This window comes from Ammodytes marinus, assembly GCF_949987685.1.
Source record: "Ammodytes marinus genome assembly, chromosome: 6".
Taxonomy (NCBI): domain Eukaryota; kingdom Metazoa; phylum Chordata; class Actinopteri; order Uranoscopiformes; family Ammodytidae; genus Ammodytes; species Ammodytes marinus.
In genome coordinates this window covers 19681865-19697069 of record NC_137235.1, presented here as the reverse complement: position 1 = coordinate 19697069, position 15205 = coordinate 19681865, and the positions used below count along the sequence as shown (strand labels likewise).

Here is a 15205-nt window from a genome sequence, read left to right as displayed (position 1 = left end):
TTGCCAAAAGGTGACAGCCTGACATTTGGCAACATTATTCACCATATTAGTCATCCCAAATAATAACCAGTTATTTATGTGCCCAAAGGTGTGTGTGTGTGTGTGTGTGTGTGTGTGTGTGTGTGTGTGTGTGTGTGTGTGTGTGTGTGTGTGTGTGTGTGTGTGTGTGCATGTGTGTGCATGTATCTGTGTGCGTGTGTGTGTGTTGCATCACTTCCCTGCCCACAATTAGCCTCTTCCTTCTAGCAATAACATGTAAAGTGAATAAGTCAGTTAATGTCATGGTCCTGTGATGCAGTGACCCCTGATAGCCTGCTAATTTAACGATTATGTGCGCCTGCTGTCAGCTCCTTGAGTTCCCTTTTGTTCTGGTATATGTGTTAATGCATTATCATTAAAGCCAGGGGATTACAGTATTTTTCGATCGCTAAACCACAGTGGGCACAACTGTAGCTCAATGTGCAAAACTCTAACTACAGTCTGCACTACCAACAGTCATTGGAGCTGAACAGTTCACTTCACCTGCAAAACAGGTTCAGTGCAGCAAACACTATGGACCAGCCTCATTGAGATAACACACACCGTCACTCAGAACCTGCTCAGAGCACAAACACTAGCATCAAACCCCAATACACAAATTACAAACTTTTAATCTTTACAGTTTGAATAATTTGAGTTATTTCACACAAATTACATAATATTTTCTTTGATGAAAGGGTGAAATTATTTCACATGAAATTGTTTATTTTATAACATACCACTTTTTTTAGGAAAACTAAAAGAAATGAAAATCAGAAGTTTGCATTTTGTATTTTATTGAAAACATTTCCAAATGTAGTATTTATCTGTGTAAATATTCTATAATTGTAATACAAAAATCAATTCCTGTAATGTTGTCATTTGCTGTAAGGAAAGGCAACTCTAAGCTGTTTGTTTGCTGGAAAATTCGTATTACAGATGCAACTTTAGATTTTTGCAGATTGGGTTGCACTCTCAACCCTGCCTCTCTCAATGCGAGACCATGATTCACAACATGGTCTATCAGTGTTGCCCTTACTGTATTTCATCAGACATTACATCTATATGTCTTCTAGGTCTTCCTCCACACATCCACACTCTCACTGCCACTCTTCTACCTCCAACAACCTGTCTTCCTTGGTCCATTTCCTCAAAAAAATATATTTTTGAGCTTTCCCTTTATACTGTATATATGTTCACTAACAAGTCTAAAACAAGACATCTTAGTGTTTCAGTTGAAATTGCAATCCGCAGTGTTTGAAAGGCATTCATTCTGTTTTGAATGTGTGGTTTACAGTTGTGGCAGCAGTGTGTTAGCATTTGAAAAAAGTGCTGGAAATCCACATTGTTGTGCAGGCTGTGGTTAAGCCATGAGATAGGTGTGTAGAGTTTTGAATGTGTGCAATGAAAAACAAGCTGCAGTTTGGTCCGAATGAACCGCTGCTCTGCATACTGTTGTTAGAGTTTTGCACTTGTCATTCCAGTTGTGCCCACTGTGGTTTAGCAATCGTAAAAAACTGTAACAGCATGCCTCGAGGTTCAAGAAAAACATGGGCTCCTATTTCCCAAATAACCTCATGTCATAAAACAATACAGGTAGTTTGGCCAATGTGCAGTGTGCATATTCCACAATTTGCAAGACCTAAGAATCTGTATAAACCATGTTGTTTTATTCAATTTAAATCTATCTGTGTTTCTCCAGAGGGGGCTGTTTAAACTATGATGCCCATAAACAGACAAAAATGTGTAAACTAGTGAAACCAGTCACTATTTGTAACAGAGCTATTTTCAGTGATGCAGCTTCAGGAGCAGCCATGCCGGAGGACCAAAGCTCTCTGTACAGCTCACTGCGCATTCAGAACCAACAACTCTGCACTCACCACACTTGCAGTATCAAACGGACACCCGCTAATTTTTGTGCTCATTTTTAGCCGGGGATTCAGCACATCACAACGAATACAATTGACAGAATATGAATGAAAATATCTCAGCTTAACAACAGCAGCTAGACAGCCATTACTTGCTCTTAGAGAAATATTGTTAATATATAACAATGTCTGCAAAGTCAACATGTAAAAAAATTTAAATTTGTGATTTGTAAACTAAATATGATGAAGTCTACATCTTGTTGTACTCATCGCTTTTTTATTTTGAAAAATGCCCAAGGCCTGAAAAAGTCATTAATAAACGTAGTATGGAGAATACATAGAACATATTAAAGAAGACCATGTTATCAAATGGCTGCAAAAAGAGTTCTAAATGATGTGAAAAGTTGATGGACGTCACCATTCAGTAACTTACATTAAGTGAATGCTATTAATAGTATCTCATTATATCCTTTTCAAGCACCCAGGGCAAAGACCATGTGTCTCTTTAAAACCGGAGGCATCAGTAATTAAAATGTCTGGAATAGCCAGTGATATGATATGCTCATATAGAAACACCTGCTAATGAATAATTGTAAGGCTGATTGCAAAGTGCTACAATTCTGACTTTGTGTCATTCTGATGAGACATAAATGAACATATCAAGCATTTCCTATTTGCTTTGCAGAGACAATTCAGTTACACCAAAAACTCCAGCCAAAAGCCAGCAATTCGTGACTAATTAAAAATAAATAAAAATTAAACACACAGCCCACGCAGCAGACCACACACCACTGCAGGAATGCATATTTGGATTGGGATTGCCTTTCAAGTGTGTCTCAATTGGCTTCTCACGAGAGAATGTTTATCTGGAGAGGCTCTATCGATCTGTGCAGCGAAAAGGGAATAACCCTTGCAGTATACTGATAGCTGCATCACAAGCGCGCAGAGTTAATGGTGAGGTAAGGTTAAAAAAGAGCAGCAGGAGGAAGAAGTTGAATGTATGTGCATTGTGCAATACTTTACGGTCAGGGTTTAGCCACAACAAAGGGTAAAGTGTGGAAATTGATCGAGGTTCACAATAAAAAAAACAGTACAGCCTCTGCTCCCACCTACATCCCTGCCTATACCTGCAGCGCGTACATCACACCTTGCATTTTAAATCCCATTTAATGAAGTGTGTACAGAGGTGGCTTACCTGTGACCTGCAGCTTGTCCCCGCTCACCTCACACTTGAGGTAAAGACGCCCCCTCCTTTCAGTGTGATCGGTTCCACACATGCTGGGCACGTTCATAACACACTGATTATGGACATTCATATCACAGGCTGGAGGGGATAGGGAGAGAGAGGAGAGAAAAGACAGGGAATCATCATCAAGAGCACTTTGCACAGATATGGATTAGCTGTGTGCATTTGATCCTAATCAAAACAAACAGATTGGCTCAGGGCTTTCCAAGAATTGACTGAAATACTGATGCCGGTTTCCTGATAAGCATACAGAGTAGACGAATGCAAATTGATTTATATAACATTAAGATTTTAATATAACAGATATGATTTGTAGTTATTAAAATGATCCATGATGTTAATAAAATATTTCTGTTCAATGAAACACCATATTATAAAAGCAATGTGTGGAGCCCCTTATGGCTTAATGTCCAAATACAGTAGGCTGCTTGATTTACTTATATAAGGGCATATAGCAATTTCATTTCATGCATCGTACATGTTTGGCACAATATTAAAGGAGTGTTTTTTTCCTGAAAGCTGTGTGAAGGAGGGGATAACAAGGTTATGACCCAGATTCAGCAAAGTGATTTCATGCATACATTGCATGTGTGTCATCCATGGGAGCCACGCTATCATGGATTGGAAAGATTTACTGGTGATTACATCATCATGCCACCGGGTTAGTAGGTGAAAAATTATTTGAAAAATGTCTAGGCTGCTACCTTATTTTTTGGGGCTTCTATATTACTTGCCAGTGGCTCTCACCAGTGCTTAAAAATAGTACAGTGCAATCTTATTGTGGTGCGAATAGAGGTGCAAATTATTTGCCAGAAACATTTTCCGCTCCACATCTCTATTTATGGACTACCTGGAGGAATTAATATAGGCATACCTGGTGGTCTAGAGCAGATGGAGGACAAAGTATTTAGAAGCTCATTTAGGCATTCACAGTAATCCACTAATGCATGATTAAAGGGAAGAGGAGTAAGGGAGGGATATTAATAAAAAAGACTGGGTAAAGCTTTGAGCCCAGGCCTATTCAGGATGCACAGAACATAGCCGCAGACTGAAAATAGACAGTGTGGGATTTTAATTTGTGAGAGTCAAGGAGGAGGGGAAAAGCAAGAGCCTGTGATATTTGGTAGAATTCAGAGACAAATGCGGATAAAGTGATTCTAAAACAAAACATATTGTGTGAAGAGCCACTTGTATTAACAAACCATTATTTTCTAATGCATGCCGTACCTATGCCTCATTGACTTTTATGACAGAACAATGAAGAATACATTTTCCTCTTTTACTGTTTGAGCACCAACTCTACACCCTACAGCACTCGATACAAATAATTTACATAATAGACTGCTAGAAGTCATACTACTCATGAAGCATTGTACAGAGACATACTGTAGTTGTTGTTTTTTTAAACATAACCAACATGAGAAATATTTAAATACATATATTTTTTAATGTAAAAACAATAAAATGTTCATTTAAAAAAAATCTCTTTATTACTGATTGAGAAGTTGCAAGAGAGACTCACATTCGCATTTCATGCCCTGGTGGATGAGGCCGTACAGCAGAGAGCCACAGTGGTCACAGAAGGTGGGGCTCGTATAGGTGTGGATCTTAAACTTGTGCTTTGTTCTGGGATCCTGGAGGAAGCCAAAGAGAAGAAAGAACCATAAGAAAGCTTGAAATAATGACAAGTCTGAAAAACCTAGAACCGACAGTCATTTCAAGCTTGAAGAACACATGCTCTCTGCTACTTAAACACTTGACGCTGTAAGGAATAAAACATTTAAAAAAAGTATTCATGACAATGCAATGATTTAGTGTTGGAAAGCCAATTGCAATGCCAGGTTAAGTAGGTGTTTGAGGTGTTTCACTACATTAACACAAACACTATCTGTGGCCTACTGAAGACACCACCGCTATATGTTATGACTTTGTCCTAGGAGAAGTTGTTGACAAAATACAGTATATTTGAAAATAAGTATCTTTTTATAAAGGTAGTGACTTTATTGTAAGGAACATTTGTTTGATGTGTGTTTGCCAGAAAAGAAGAGTATCCTTCCAATATATCCCTCCTGAATTGAGCCAGTGGAGGAAAACCGAACGATGAAATCAACCTTCTGCATCAGAGTACAGGTGACCACTGTGAATGTCACTCATGAGACAATTCATTGCTGATTGCCAACCTGGCCGCAATCACCACTTCTTTTCCTGTCTTATAACACTTGAAGTTGTGGCCAATCATTCTGTAAAAACCTTTTATCAAACCACTCTTTCTATCTCTCCTGACCACATCAGTGAATGAAGGCTGAAATCAAGAGCACTAAAATAAGAAATACAGTTCAGTTCACTATTGCAGTTCAAGTTTCCTTTTTGAAACACTAAGTGATGAGTAATAAACACTTTTAATATACACATTTATTACCATACAAACTAAAAAGAAAAGGCATTGCTTGTCATAAACTGCAATATAGGGAGACTGTGTTAATTGTACAAGTGTTTGAGAAAAGCTATCCACAGGCAAAGAATTATGGTTTAATGCATTATATATAACACTGCACATGAGTCCGTGTAAGACTGCTTAGTAATGGAGCTGTTGGGTGCAACAGTCAGAATCATGACTTTGAAAGATAACAGACTTACTGTTGCCTTCTGCTGCATGACAATTTTCCTAGATGCAAATACAAAGACCAGTTCACCTTTTTGATTTGCCATATTCTACACCAACATCCCTTGTGTTGTAGCTTCTCCACAGTGAGTTTATGGTAATGTTCTCCCACGTTATCCAAAACTATTTGCATTTTCAAGTTTGAGGTTTGTTTTTGCTAACAGGATTTGTGTGTCTTATCAAGAGGATGTCCGAATACCAAGGCAAGGGATTAATTTGCCAGTTGTATGTTGCAGGTGGTACTACTATGCATTGATGAAACTGGGCCCTCTCTTTAAAACTTTAATGAAGCAACGTCATACCCAAAATTGTAGCAATTTTATAGGTCAACTGTGCTAGTTTACTTTTGTCACATGAGTGGCCGGCCTTTGTGTTAGATATTTAGGTGTGTTAATATAGGTGTTATTGACTTTCAGCTTTGAGCCGAAATTAAGAACTGTGGGGTGTATTGAGGTAGAATTTGAGACTGGCTGACGTCCATACCAATAACAAAAAATCCAAAAGAAATAGTAACTAACACTACAGGACCAAAATCCCAGTTAAAACACGAGATGGATTATCCCTTAACCATGTAAAATACATCCTATCAACTCATTTTTATATCACTATAAAATAACTAATAAAGGTTTAGAGTATCATGTAATGGTAAAAGATGGAAAATTGGATTTTTCACAACAAATTCCTCCTATGATAGCGGGGCTGGGCATGGAGTTTTATTGAAGCAAATAATGCATGTTTAACCATCATCCATTGATAGATATTCCTTATCTATTACACTATATGTATTTACCACTTATATATATTCATAACCACTATCAAAATTGATACAATTGAAAACTTGGAGTTATAATGCACAGTATCCAAACACTGTTACGTTGACTGGACTTGTATTGTAAAAAAAAAAAAAAAAAAAAAACATTAATAAAACTATTGTGCTTCATTTGCATTCTCATTCCTGAACACAGGCCCGGTATTTACATGGGCAGCTTCCTTCTACCCTTTCAAGTAAATGCTGCACGCATCTTTTATCAGATACTGATCACCAGCCACTGGGCCGGCACCTATTATAAATTTGGGTAATTTGGATAATCAAATAGGGGAATGTGTTGCAAAAAGAACAATATTCATACACAGTTAGAATAGAAAAAGATAGAGGAAGATAACGCAGAGATATTATATTCAACTCAGATGATGGAAAGTGTGTAACAACGCATTATGGTATAACAATACATATGTTATAAAATGCCAAAATCTAATACATTTTCACTTCATTATCCGTATCGAACTAAACAAATGGCACTGGGTCGCAAACTCTACCTTAAGTAAATACCATTGGGAAAAGATGAACGTTTTCTGATGTGAGCAGAACCAGTTATCACGCTGCTTAATTCTTTTGCACACAGTGCAGTACATGAGTAAATAAGCCAATACAAACATGCAGCATGATGCATAAAGTACACACTAAGTAAATACTGTACTGTAGCTGTACCGATCGATTAAAATGCCAATGCAAGCACACGCGCTAAAAAAAGTGTAGGTTCATTGTCCCACGACTTGCACTCAACCTGTGGCTTATGAAGCACTCTCCAAATCTGGAGCACTGCCACTTTTCCAAGCGCCCCTGGCAAAGTGCCTTCCTGCTCATTCTCAAATCCTGCTGTACTGTAAATCTCTTTCTGAGTCGGAATCTGTTTAAGTGGATTGGCATTGAGAACATTATCTGGGCAGGTTGGTGAGGTTTCTTTTTTTCCCCCTGCATTTCTGTAAAATAACTGTATTTGTATTCTCAGGAAAGAGTAGAGCGTCATTCTCCCGGGAGAAAGAGAGGCATATTCGAAAAATGCAGCTGTGTTAAGAATATCTCTTCTTTTTTCTGCTTCTCAGGAAATACAGTGTCAAATAGAGAAATTAATGAAAGACATTGTCCCAGGAGACATGAATGTTATCAGTAAGGGCAGCAGCATGTCATATATCTCAGTGGGTTGACAGTAACACACGGTGAGGCTCCACAATAATCAATGCTGTGTTTGACACCGGCCTTTGGACTAATGCAACAGAGGTGCATTCAGGCTCCTCAGATCTGGCCCGCCATCTGCTTTTACCCTGCCTGTCAGTCTTCAGGCTTCACACATTTATAGGACAGAGAGAAATGCTTTCTTTGTCTGTCTTTCAGCTGTCCACCAATCCACCTACAGTATACTACGTGATAATTAGGTCCTGATCAAAAACTGATACGGTTTATGCCCCGCTGTCGTAGATTGAATTAATTCGGTTTATCTGAGATGTCCATCATCTTTACTGACATTAAAGTCACCTCCATCACATATGACAGTGTAAACACATGATTGGTGCATAAGTAACACCTCACAGATTATCAGGCGATCTGCAGCAGAATGACCTGGTATCCAAAATAATCAGTATTATAACTAAACTGACATGAATTTAGTAAATTGGGGTGTAAAAAAAGGGGGCAGGATCTTAAAAAAAAGAAAAATCAACTCCTCTTACCCCTGTCCAGAGTAAATGCCCAAATCACACTTTCACTTGTATTCATTGAATAATGGCAGCTAGAATGGCCAAAATATTTTAACTGCCATTTAGTCAAATGATGCTTTTCATGGAGAGATTACGCAAATTACAAAATCACATGCAGGGAATATTGTCCAATTAGAGGCCCCTACCAGGATTTCCACAGGCCAGCAATCAGCGTGTTAGTTAAGGACAGATAAAGTAAAGTGGGAGAAAAGAGGGAGGTAAACAGAAAGAAGAGAGAGAGAGAGAGAGTGAGAGTGAGAGAGAGAGAGAGAAAGCTGTGCCAGCTGCACTTACTCATGTCCACCCACACACAGATGATCCTGAAGGATTACTGTATACCTTTTGTTTCCCCACTCTGCTTCGTTCCCTCCATCTACTAGTGATGGCTACAGAGCCACAAGCAGCTGGAGATGGATTGCATATTTGTAATCAACTGTCACATCAGCTTTTGGTGGGTCACACATGGCTTAAATAATACCAATTAGTGGAAAATACACTCAAGACAGAGTGATAAAAGGGCAGGACAACCAAGGTGAGAAGGTAAGCAGTAGCCAACCTGCTGCAGACCATGAACATTAACACTTGCCCTCCTGAATTGGCTAAATGAAAGCATTTCAGTAAGAGGGAGAGTGTGTCTGGGCTCGGATCCTGTTTGTGCTGTGTCTACAAAAGTCGTTCGGATTCATTCTCTGTGGATAATGAGCAGCAGTTCTGCCAGCAAGGGTAAAAGCCCATGGATAATAAATTCACAATACATTTTTAGAGACTGTTAGAAAATCCTGATATACATGCAGTATATAAATGTAGGTATTGTTCCTTGATAAATTATGAAATCACACTCGTAACTGAATCGTTTTCTGATGCTTGACCACTTCTAGCCGACCGACCACAAACAATGAATTCATGTAAGCATCCGGCCTGGCAGGTGTAAACGGTCGTCTCTGACTGATTTGCAAAGTGCCATTTAAAGATTCACTAGGGCAAGCTGTAATGTGCAGAAAATGAGTGTATCCGACTTCACATAACTGAGCACACCACGTTGTCCATTAACTTCCTTTCCACGAGCTGCGGGATGGATGAGTTTTACCCCTGAGGCTTCTATCCCCTATTACTGCCTAATTGGGTCTTAATGGAAAATACAAGACAGACTGGGCGGCGCTGCCCTGCCAGAACAGCAGGGGAAGCAGAGTGTTACGCCACAAGCCATGATCAACTCAATCACTAGGCTCAATACCAATATGCCGTGAAGGCAAAACAAAGCCAGAGGGTGTAACATTTTGATTGGATGATGCAGCAGGGAGGCTGCCCTCTAGTTACTGGTGGTACAGGAGGCAACATGATGGACCAGATGTCACATGCACTGACAGAGAGCAGTTCTGAAAACAGTAGAACACTATCAAGTAGAATAGTGTTTTCTCGTGGCTGGTGTACTGTTTATTACCAGTTCATCATGATGCAAAATACAGAAAACAATTAATGACAGTGTCTGCATAGTTTGTGCTGGCATGAGTGCATCTGTATTAATGTCCAGCTGTTAGAAAAAAGGATGAGAATAAGACACAACTGGATTGAGGTTCTCAGCACACAAAAAAAAGTGAGACTCGGCATAATCGCAGAATAGATGAAAATGATTTCACTGAGCTCAGGGATTTTACCTCAGGGATATTAGCCCTGTTAGCGATCCATGTGTGTGCTGAGCGTACTCAAAACACCGTTCTCAACACGGATGTTTTTAAAAGCTTAAGGGAAAAACGTTCCCGTAGTTATCAAGACCGTTGTTGTGTAAACGTAGTGAAAGCATATCCACTTGTTACATTTCTCAAACTATACAGCAGCAGATACCCATTATAATTCTTAGTACAATTTTGACAGAGAAAGGAACCAACACAAATGTGCGACTGGAAGACACATTTGCCAAAGCAATCAATGATAAATACACGTAGGAAAAACACACTGCAAACCGTTTCGTTATTTATTCATTTACGATATGTATTTATTTTTTAAATCAGGGTATGTGTTTAATTTTTTCCACATCCTCAAGAGTAGATTTACTTTATAACGAATGCCTACTTTTATTTTCCCCTGTAGTAATCTCAGGCCGATTTGCAAGTGAAGCCACAGATCCGTAATAGACACAGGGCAGAAGGCTGATCAAAGGACTGGAGGTAACCAGGAGACAGTGATGAAAACAGAAGCAGAGGGGGTCAGCACAGTCATGTTGGTTAATTAGCCAGGCTCTTCAATCCAGGTTCATTAGCAAAACAGTACGCCAAGCGGCATCCAAGCAGAAGGTTGGGGGGGGGGGGGTGGGGTTGATGTCTAAGGCTAGGGCCGTCGAGATCAATAAGGACCACATGATTTCACCTTGTTTGCCAATACTATTACTTTATACCCTAGTAGTGAGTTTATGATTAATTGTCAAAAGTCCAGCAAACTATTATGGGATTATATTACACTACAGCAGCATCATTTGTTTCAAAGCACAGAGGGACATTATATTTTAATATTATGAATATTCAGAGAAAGTGATGAGGACTATAGTATTGAACAGCCTTTTACTTGAGAGGGGGGAAAAAGCCAGACTAAGCTAATGCATTCTCTATATTGCATCTGGTCAGCCTCTTTCAACATGAATAGACAACTGCCGGCTCAATTGGGAGGTTGCTTTGTATGTATTTATGGATGTAAAAAAGACATACATGTAGAGCAGCAGACAGGACAGTTTGAGAGTGAGACACATCACAAGAACAAAATCAATGTCCAGATTTTCATTACAATTAATATTTAAGCTGCTAACTACACAAATACAAGAATTTGGTTATTTATCGAGTGATTTAAGATCATAGTTATCACGTATGCAGAACATGAATTACTTTAAGTACTGTGCAACTGATTTAAAATGGTTAACTGGTGTAATTGGTGGGAAATGTCAATAACGCATCAAACATGCGAAGATAAATAAAATGTGTTACTGAATTTGCATACTTTTTGTTTTATGTTTCCAGCATATACAACTGGTGTGTGCTGCATTGTTGATTCCAGACAGAGGATTATATGGAGATTAATGCAGACGGGAAGACATATTCTTTTGTCTGAGATAACTACCTGATCAGGGCAATTCAGGCAATGAACATGAACCCACTTGGTCCAATTGGTCAACTCACATCTGCTTCTCCCTCCACTTGATCACTCCCACCACCCCTCATAAAATGAAAGTAACCTAAACAAGAACTCTTTCTAATCTCAGAATTAAGATTAGATAGCAGAGAGCAATCAGGGAATTCATGGTCAATTTTACCATCACAACTCAACAACATCAAAGGCCTAGCTTTTTTTTAAACATGGCCTGTCCAGCGTCCTGAGGCCACCAGTGGTTATTTGTTCAACAGAAGGGAGTGAGATCATTATAATTGGAGTTGTCTGTAGCATGGGAGGAAGGCTGCAAAGAGGCAATGGAGCGGAAGACCAACAAATACCAGCAGCGGGTTAATGACATAAGGGTTAAGTGGTTGCCCATGTGGTTGTTACCAGAGGAGGTCGGCTGCAGGGGATTCCCCGCACAACCTGTGCAGAGTATTCTGACACGCGTGTGAGTAAAAGGAACAGTGACAGTAGACTGGAGAGTGTTAGGTCTGGCAAAAAAAGGAGGAGAGGAGCGATAAAGCTAGGAAAAGAAGGGCAGGGATTTGGTCGTCGTTAGCAACGCACCAACTGGAGGGTGTTGGTTTGAAGGGTCGGAAAAAAAAATCAATGAAAGTTCGACACCACCTGCTGACCTGTCTTCCTGAACACTTGTAGAGTAGCTATGAGTAGATTAGTGGGAGGCATTCTAGAGATGTGTGGAATTTCAAGCTATGTTAATAAGATGTAGAAACGTTGTAATAAAGTGTCACTCCAAAGTAGCCATGTGCATGCTGGATGTAGGCACTCTGGACACAGACATTGTATTGTGTATATATATGGTATAAAGTAAATGGCAGTCCACAGGTTAAAGTGCACCCAATAAACCAGGTGATTCTAAGTATCTTTTCATGAAATGATTAAGGATATGAGAAAATAATACCCTGTGTGATGATCTGACTTTCCTTTCATCCTGCCTATCTGCTTTTTTCAGCAGTAGTTTCCCTGTCTGAGGTCATTGTCGCGCATTTCCTTGCCATGAGAAAGATGTGTGATTAGATATCCAGTTACGCAAAGATGGTCAATTAATTTTTTTTTTCTCCAGGCAGTGGGGAATCAGGATTTTTCCAAAGCCCTTACCATATTTTATAAGCTGGGTCTCTTTAATACATGATGTTTTGAAGGACAGGTGACTGCACCAAAGGGATGAAAGACTGTGACTTCTTCTAAGTCCTCGAACTAAGTACTCGATGCTAATGTCCCTCCCATCGTGAAAAAACAAGACAAAGACTTTTAAAATTCTACTCTCTAAAGTCAACCAATTGCAATTCCCTCAAAATCAGCTTCGGGCAGTGAAATAGCCCCTATTCAGAATCAAAACAACACTGACAGTTCTATTCATTTTTCTTTCTTTCTTTTTTTGATTGCATAGAAGAATTTTGAATGGCCCAATGTAGCAATCATCAAAGAGGCTGGGTGGCTAATACAGTCAGCCTGCCTCCCACAGAGTCAAAAGAGTTCCACCCGTTGTGACATTTTCATCCAGAGAGAGAGAGTGAGTGTGAAATGAGACGCGCTGATCGTCACTTCGTCTCTGTCGTATCCTTCATTCACTTATCTCTTCGACCCATCCGTTCCCTTCAGGACTAAGAAGACAGACAGTGTTAGAGTAACGCTTGAAGGTGAACAATTTCCATAACCTCCAGCGTTACAACCACCTTAACTCCCCTCCCCCTGAATTATTTATTTCCCTCTTGTTTTCACTCCCTCATCTCACATCTCTTGCAATCCTCTTCTACCCACCATCCCTTACTGCGAGGTGACATTTAAAATGGAGGTGGCAAGAAGCTCCTCTCTGTTTCAGTTGTTGAGTCACCCTCTTTGATGGTCAACCTGTATATAAAGTATGTTTGCACTGCTACACACACTTACAAACATATGCAAGCAAATATTGAAAGGCAAATAAGGGTCCATAATTACAACACAGAACATATTGAACAAATAACTTGATCCTGATTGACAGAGATAATTAGCATTTAGAAGTTGTGCACCTTGGTGATATTATAAATCAGTTTAATCTGACTTTCTGAAAAAAGGCTATTCCTGTATGCTTAGAAAACCAGAATAAGTAGTGTTAATGTTAATAGAGATTATTTTAATATTATTAATAATAATAATTAAAGTTTCGATTGCAATAACAGTATCCTGTAACTGTGTTCAATATCGAGTACGCACACCTACTGTTAATCATTGTCAAATCCCTTTCACATGACACCATGACAATGTGAGCCAAGCAGGGCAGTCTGTGTCACTGTGTTAACTCACTGTTATTACTTTTAAGCCCTTGAGCCTTTAAATATAATCTAATTAATATTGTTCAAAACTGAGCTACTCAATCATCAAAGTCACCGTCAACAGTCAAAATGCCTAGAGCAGGGGTTTTCAAAGTGTGAGAGAGTGAGCCCCCCCCCTCAGAGAACAAATTTCAGCTTGGACCTCTTTTTCTTTAACAAGACATATTTCTCTGTAATATAATGAATGCATTTAAATGCAGTGAGAGGAACGAAGCAGAATAACTCTTGTCCAGCAATCTTTATTTCCACAGACAAGGCTGAAATAGGCTTTAGACTATACACAGTGCATGGGAAACGGAAGGTAGCCCCATTTCCAAATGTGTTTGAATAAACTCAATACACACTGTGCTAGGACGTGAACGTGACGTCACGTGATCAGTTAACCTCGGATTATCTCCCAGATGATCTGAATCAATTATTAGGCTATTAACTATCTAGACCAAAACATTGTATTCCTTTTTTGTATGATCACTTACATTTGCTTAATATGATGTTAATATCAAAAACACAAACTAAAAAAGTTTAGTTTAGTTTTTTTTCACATATTCCCGTCCCCGTCCCCCCGTCCCCGTCCCCGTCCCCGTCCCCGTCCCCGTCCCCGTCCCCGTCCCCGTCCCCCCTGTCCCCCTCGGTTTCCATCAAACACAGACACAGGCTCAAACACACACTTTGCTGCTGGCGACTATTTAGTAAATACCCCTTTCTTGGCCTACAGTTGTAGGAGTAAAAGCTGTGGTTACTAAGGTAAGGAAGTTCTTTGAAATGATCCAAATGGAGCTATCGTTTATCCACACAGGAGGTGTTAGGCTAGGAGAGGTTACTATTTTTAGCGTATAAATCACCACCCTGATTCCTCATGGCCTTTCACTAAGCTGCTGAGTGCTGAGAGGGAGGGCAAGTTGCCACCACAGCGCACAGGGGGGTTTTCCTTGCAGTGTGATATCTGTTAACACATCTGGTTGCTAGCGCAGAGCAAGATATAATAGCCAACACTTTGAACAGTGGTCCGGGCCCATGCCGTGATTTTGATTGACTTAGTATAAATCTATTCCATCAATAGCGGAGCTTTTAATGCATAGTGCAGTTTTTTGTAGTTTTTTAAAAAAGTAACTGAAACCTTTACTGAAAGTAAACTTGTAGTAAGTCTCAATTCTCCCAACATTTGCATTTGCTTTAATAAAATGTTGGTTACTGACAAGATAATACGCTATCATTTAAATACCTAATAAATAAATTGCTATATAGGTTTATTGATTAGTGTGTTTAAACACATGCCGTTACTAATGTATACTAAACTATTTGTGAGAAAAAGTAGCACAAGTGCCGATGAAGACGCTCAGTACGTGACCCCAACATCCTAAAAACACCCTCCTAAACAAGTGGTAAGTGGGCTACTATGAAC

General features: G+C 39.4%; 1 protein-coding gene across 1 annotated transcript in view; it reads right to left on the bottom strand.

Annotated features, from left to right (window-relative positions):
* The window catches only part of prkcaa (protein kinase C, alpha, a), a 136651-nt gene that overhangs the window by 55941 nt on the left and 65505 nt on the right, over window positions 1-15205 (bottom strand). Inside the window, exons 4-5 of the mRNA XM_080030056.1 lie at window positions 4655-4766; window positions 3082-3210 (exon numbers count right to left, since the gene is read on the bottom strand). Of these exons, the coding sequence (XP_079886182.1) occupies window positions 3082-3210; window positions 4655-4766 (241 nt within the window). The remainder of the gene's footprint in view (window positions 1-3081; window positions 3211-4654; window positions 4767-15205) is intronic.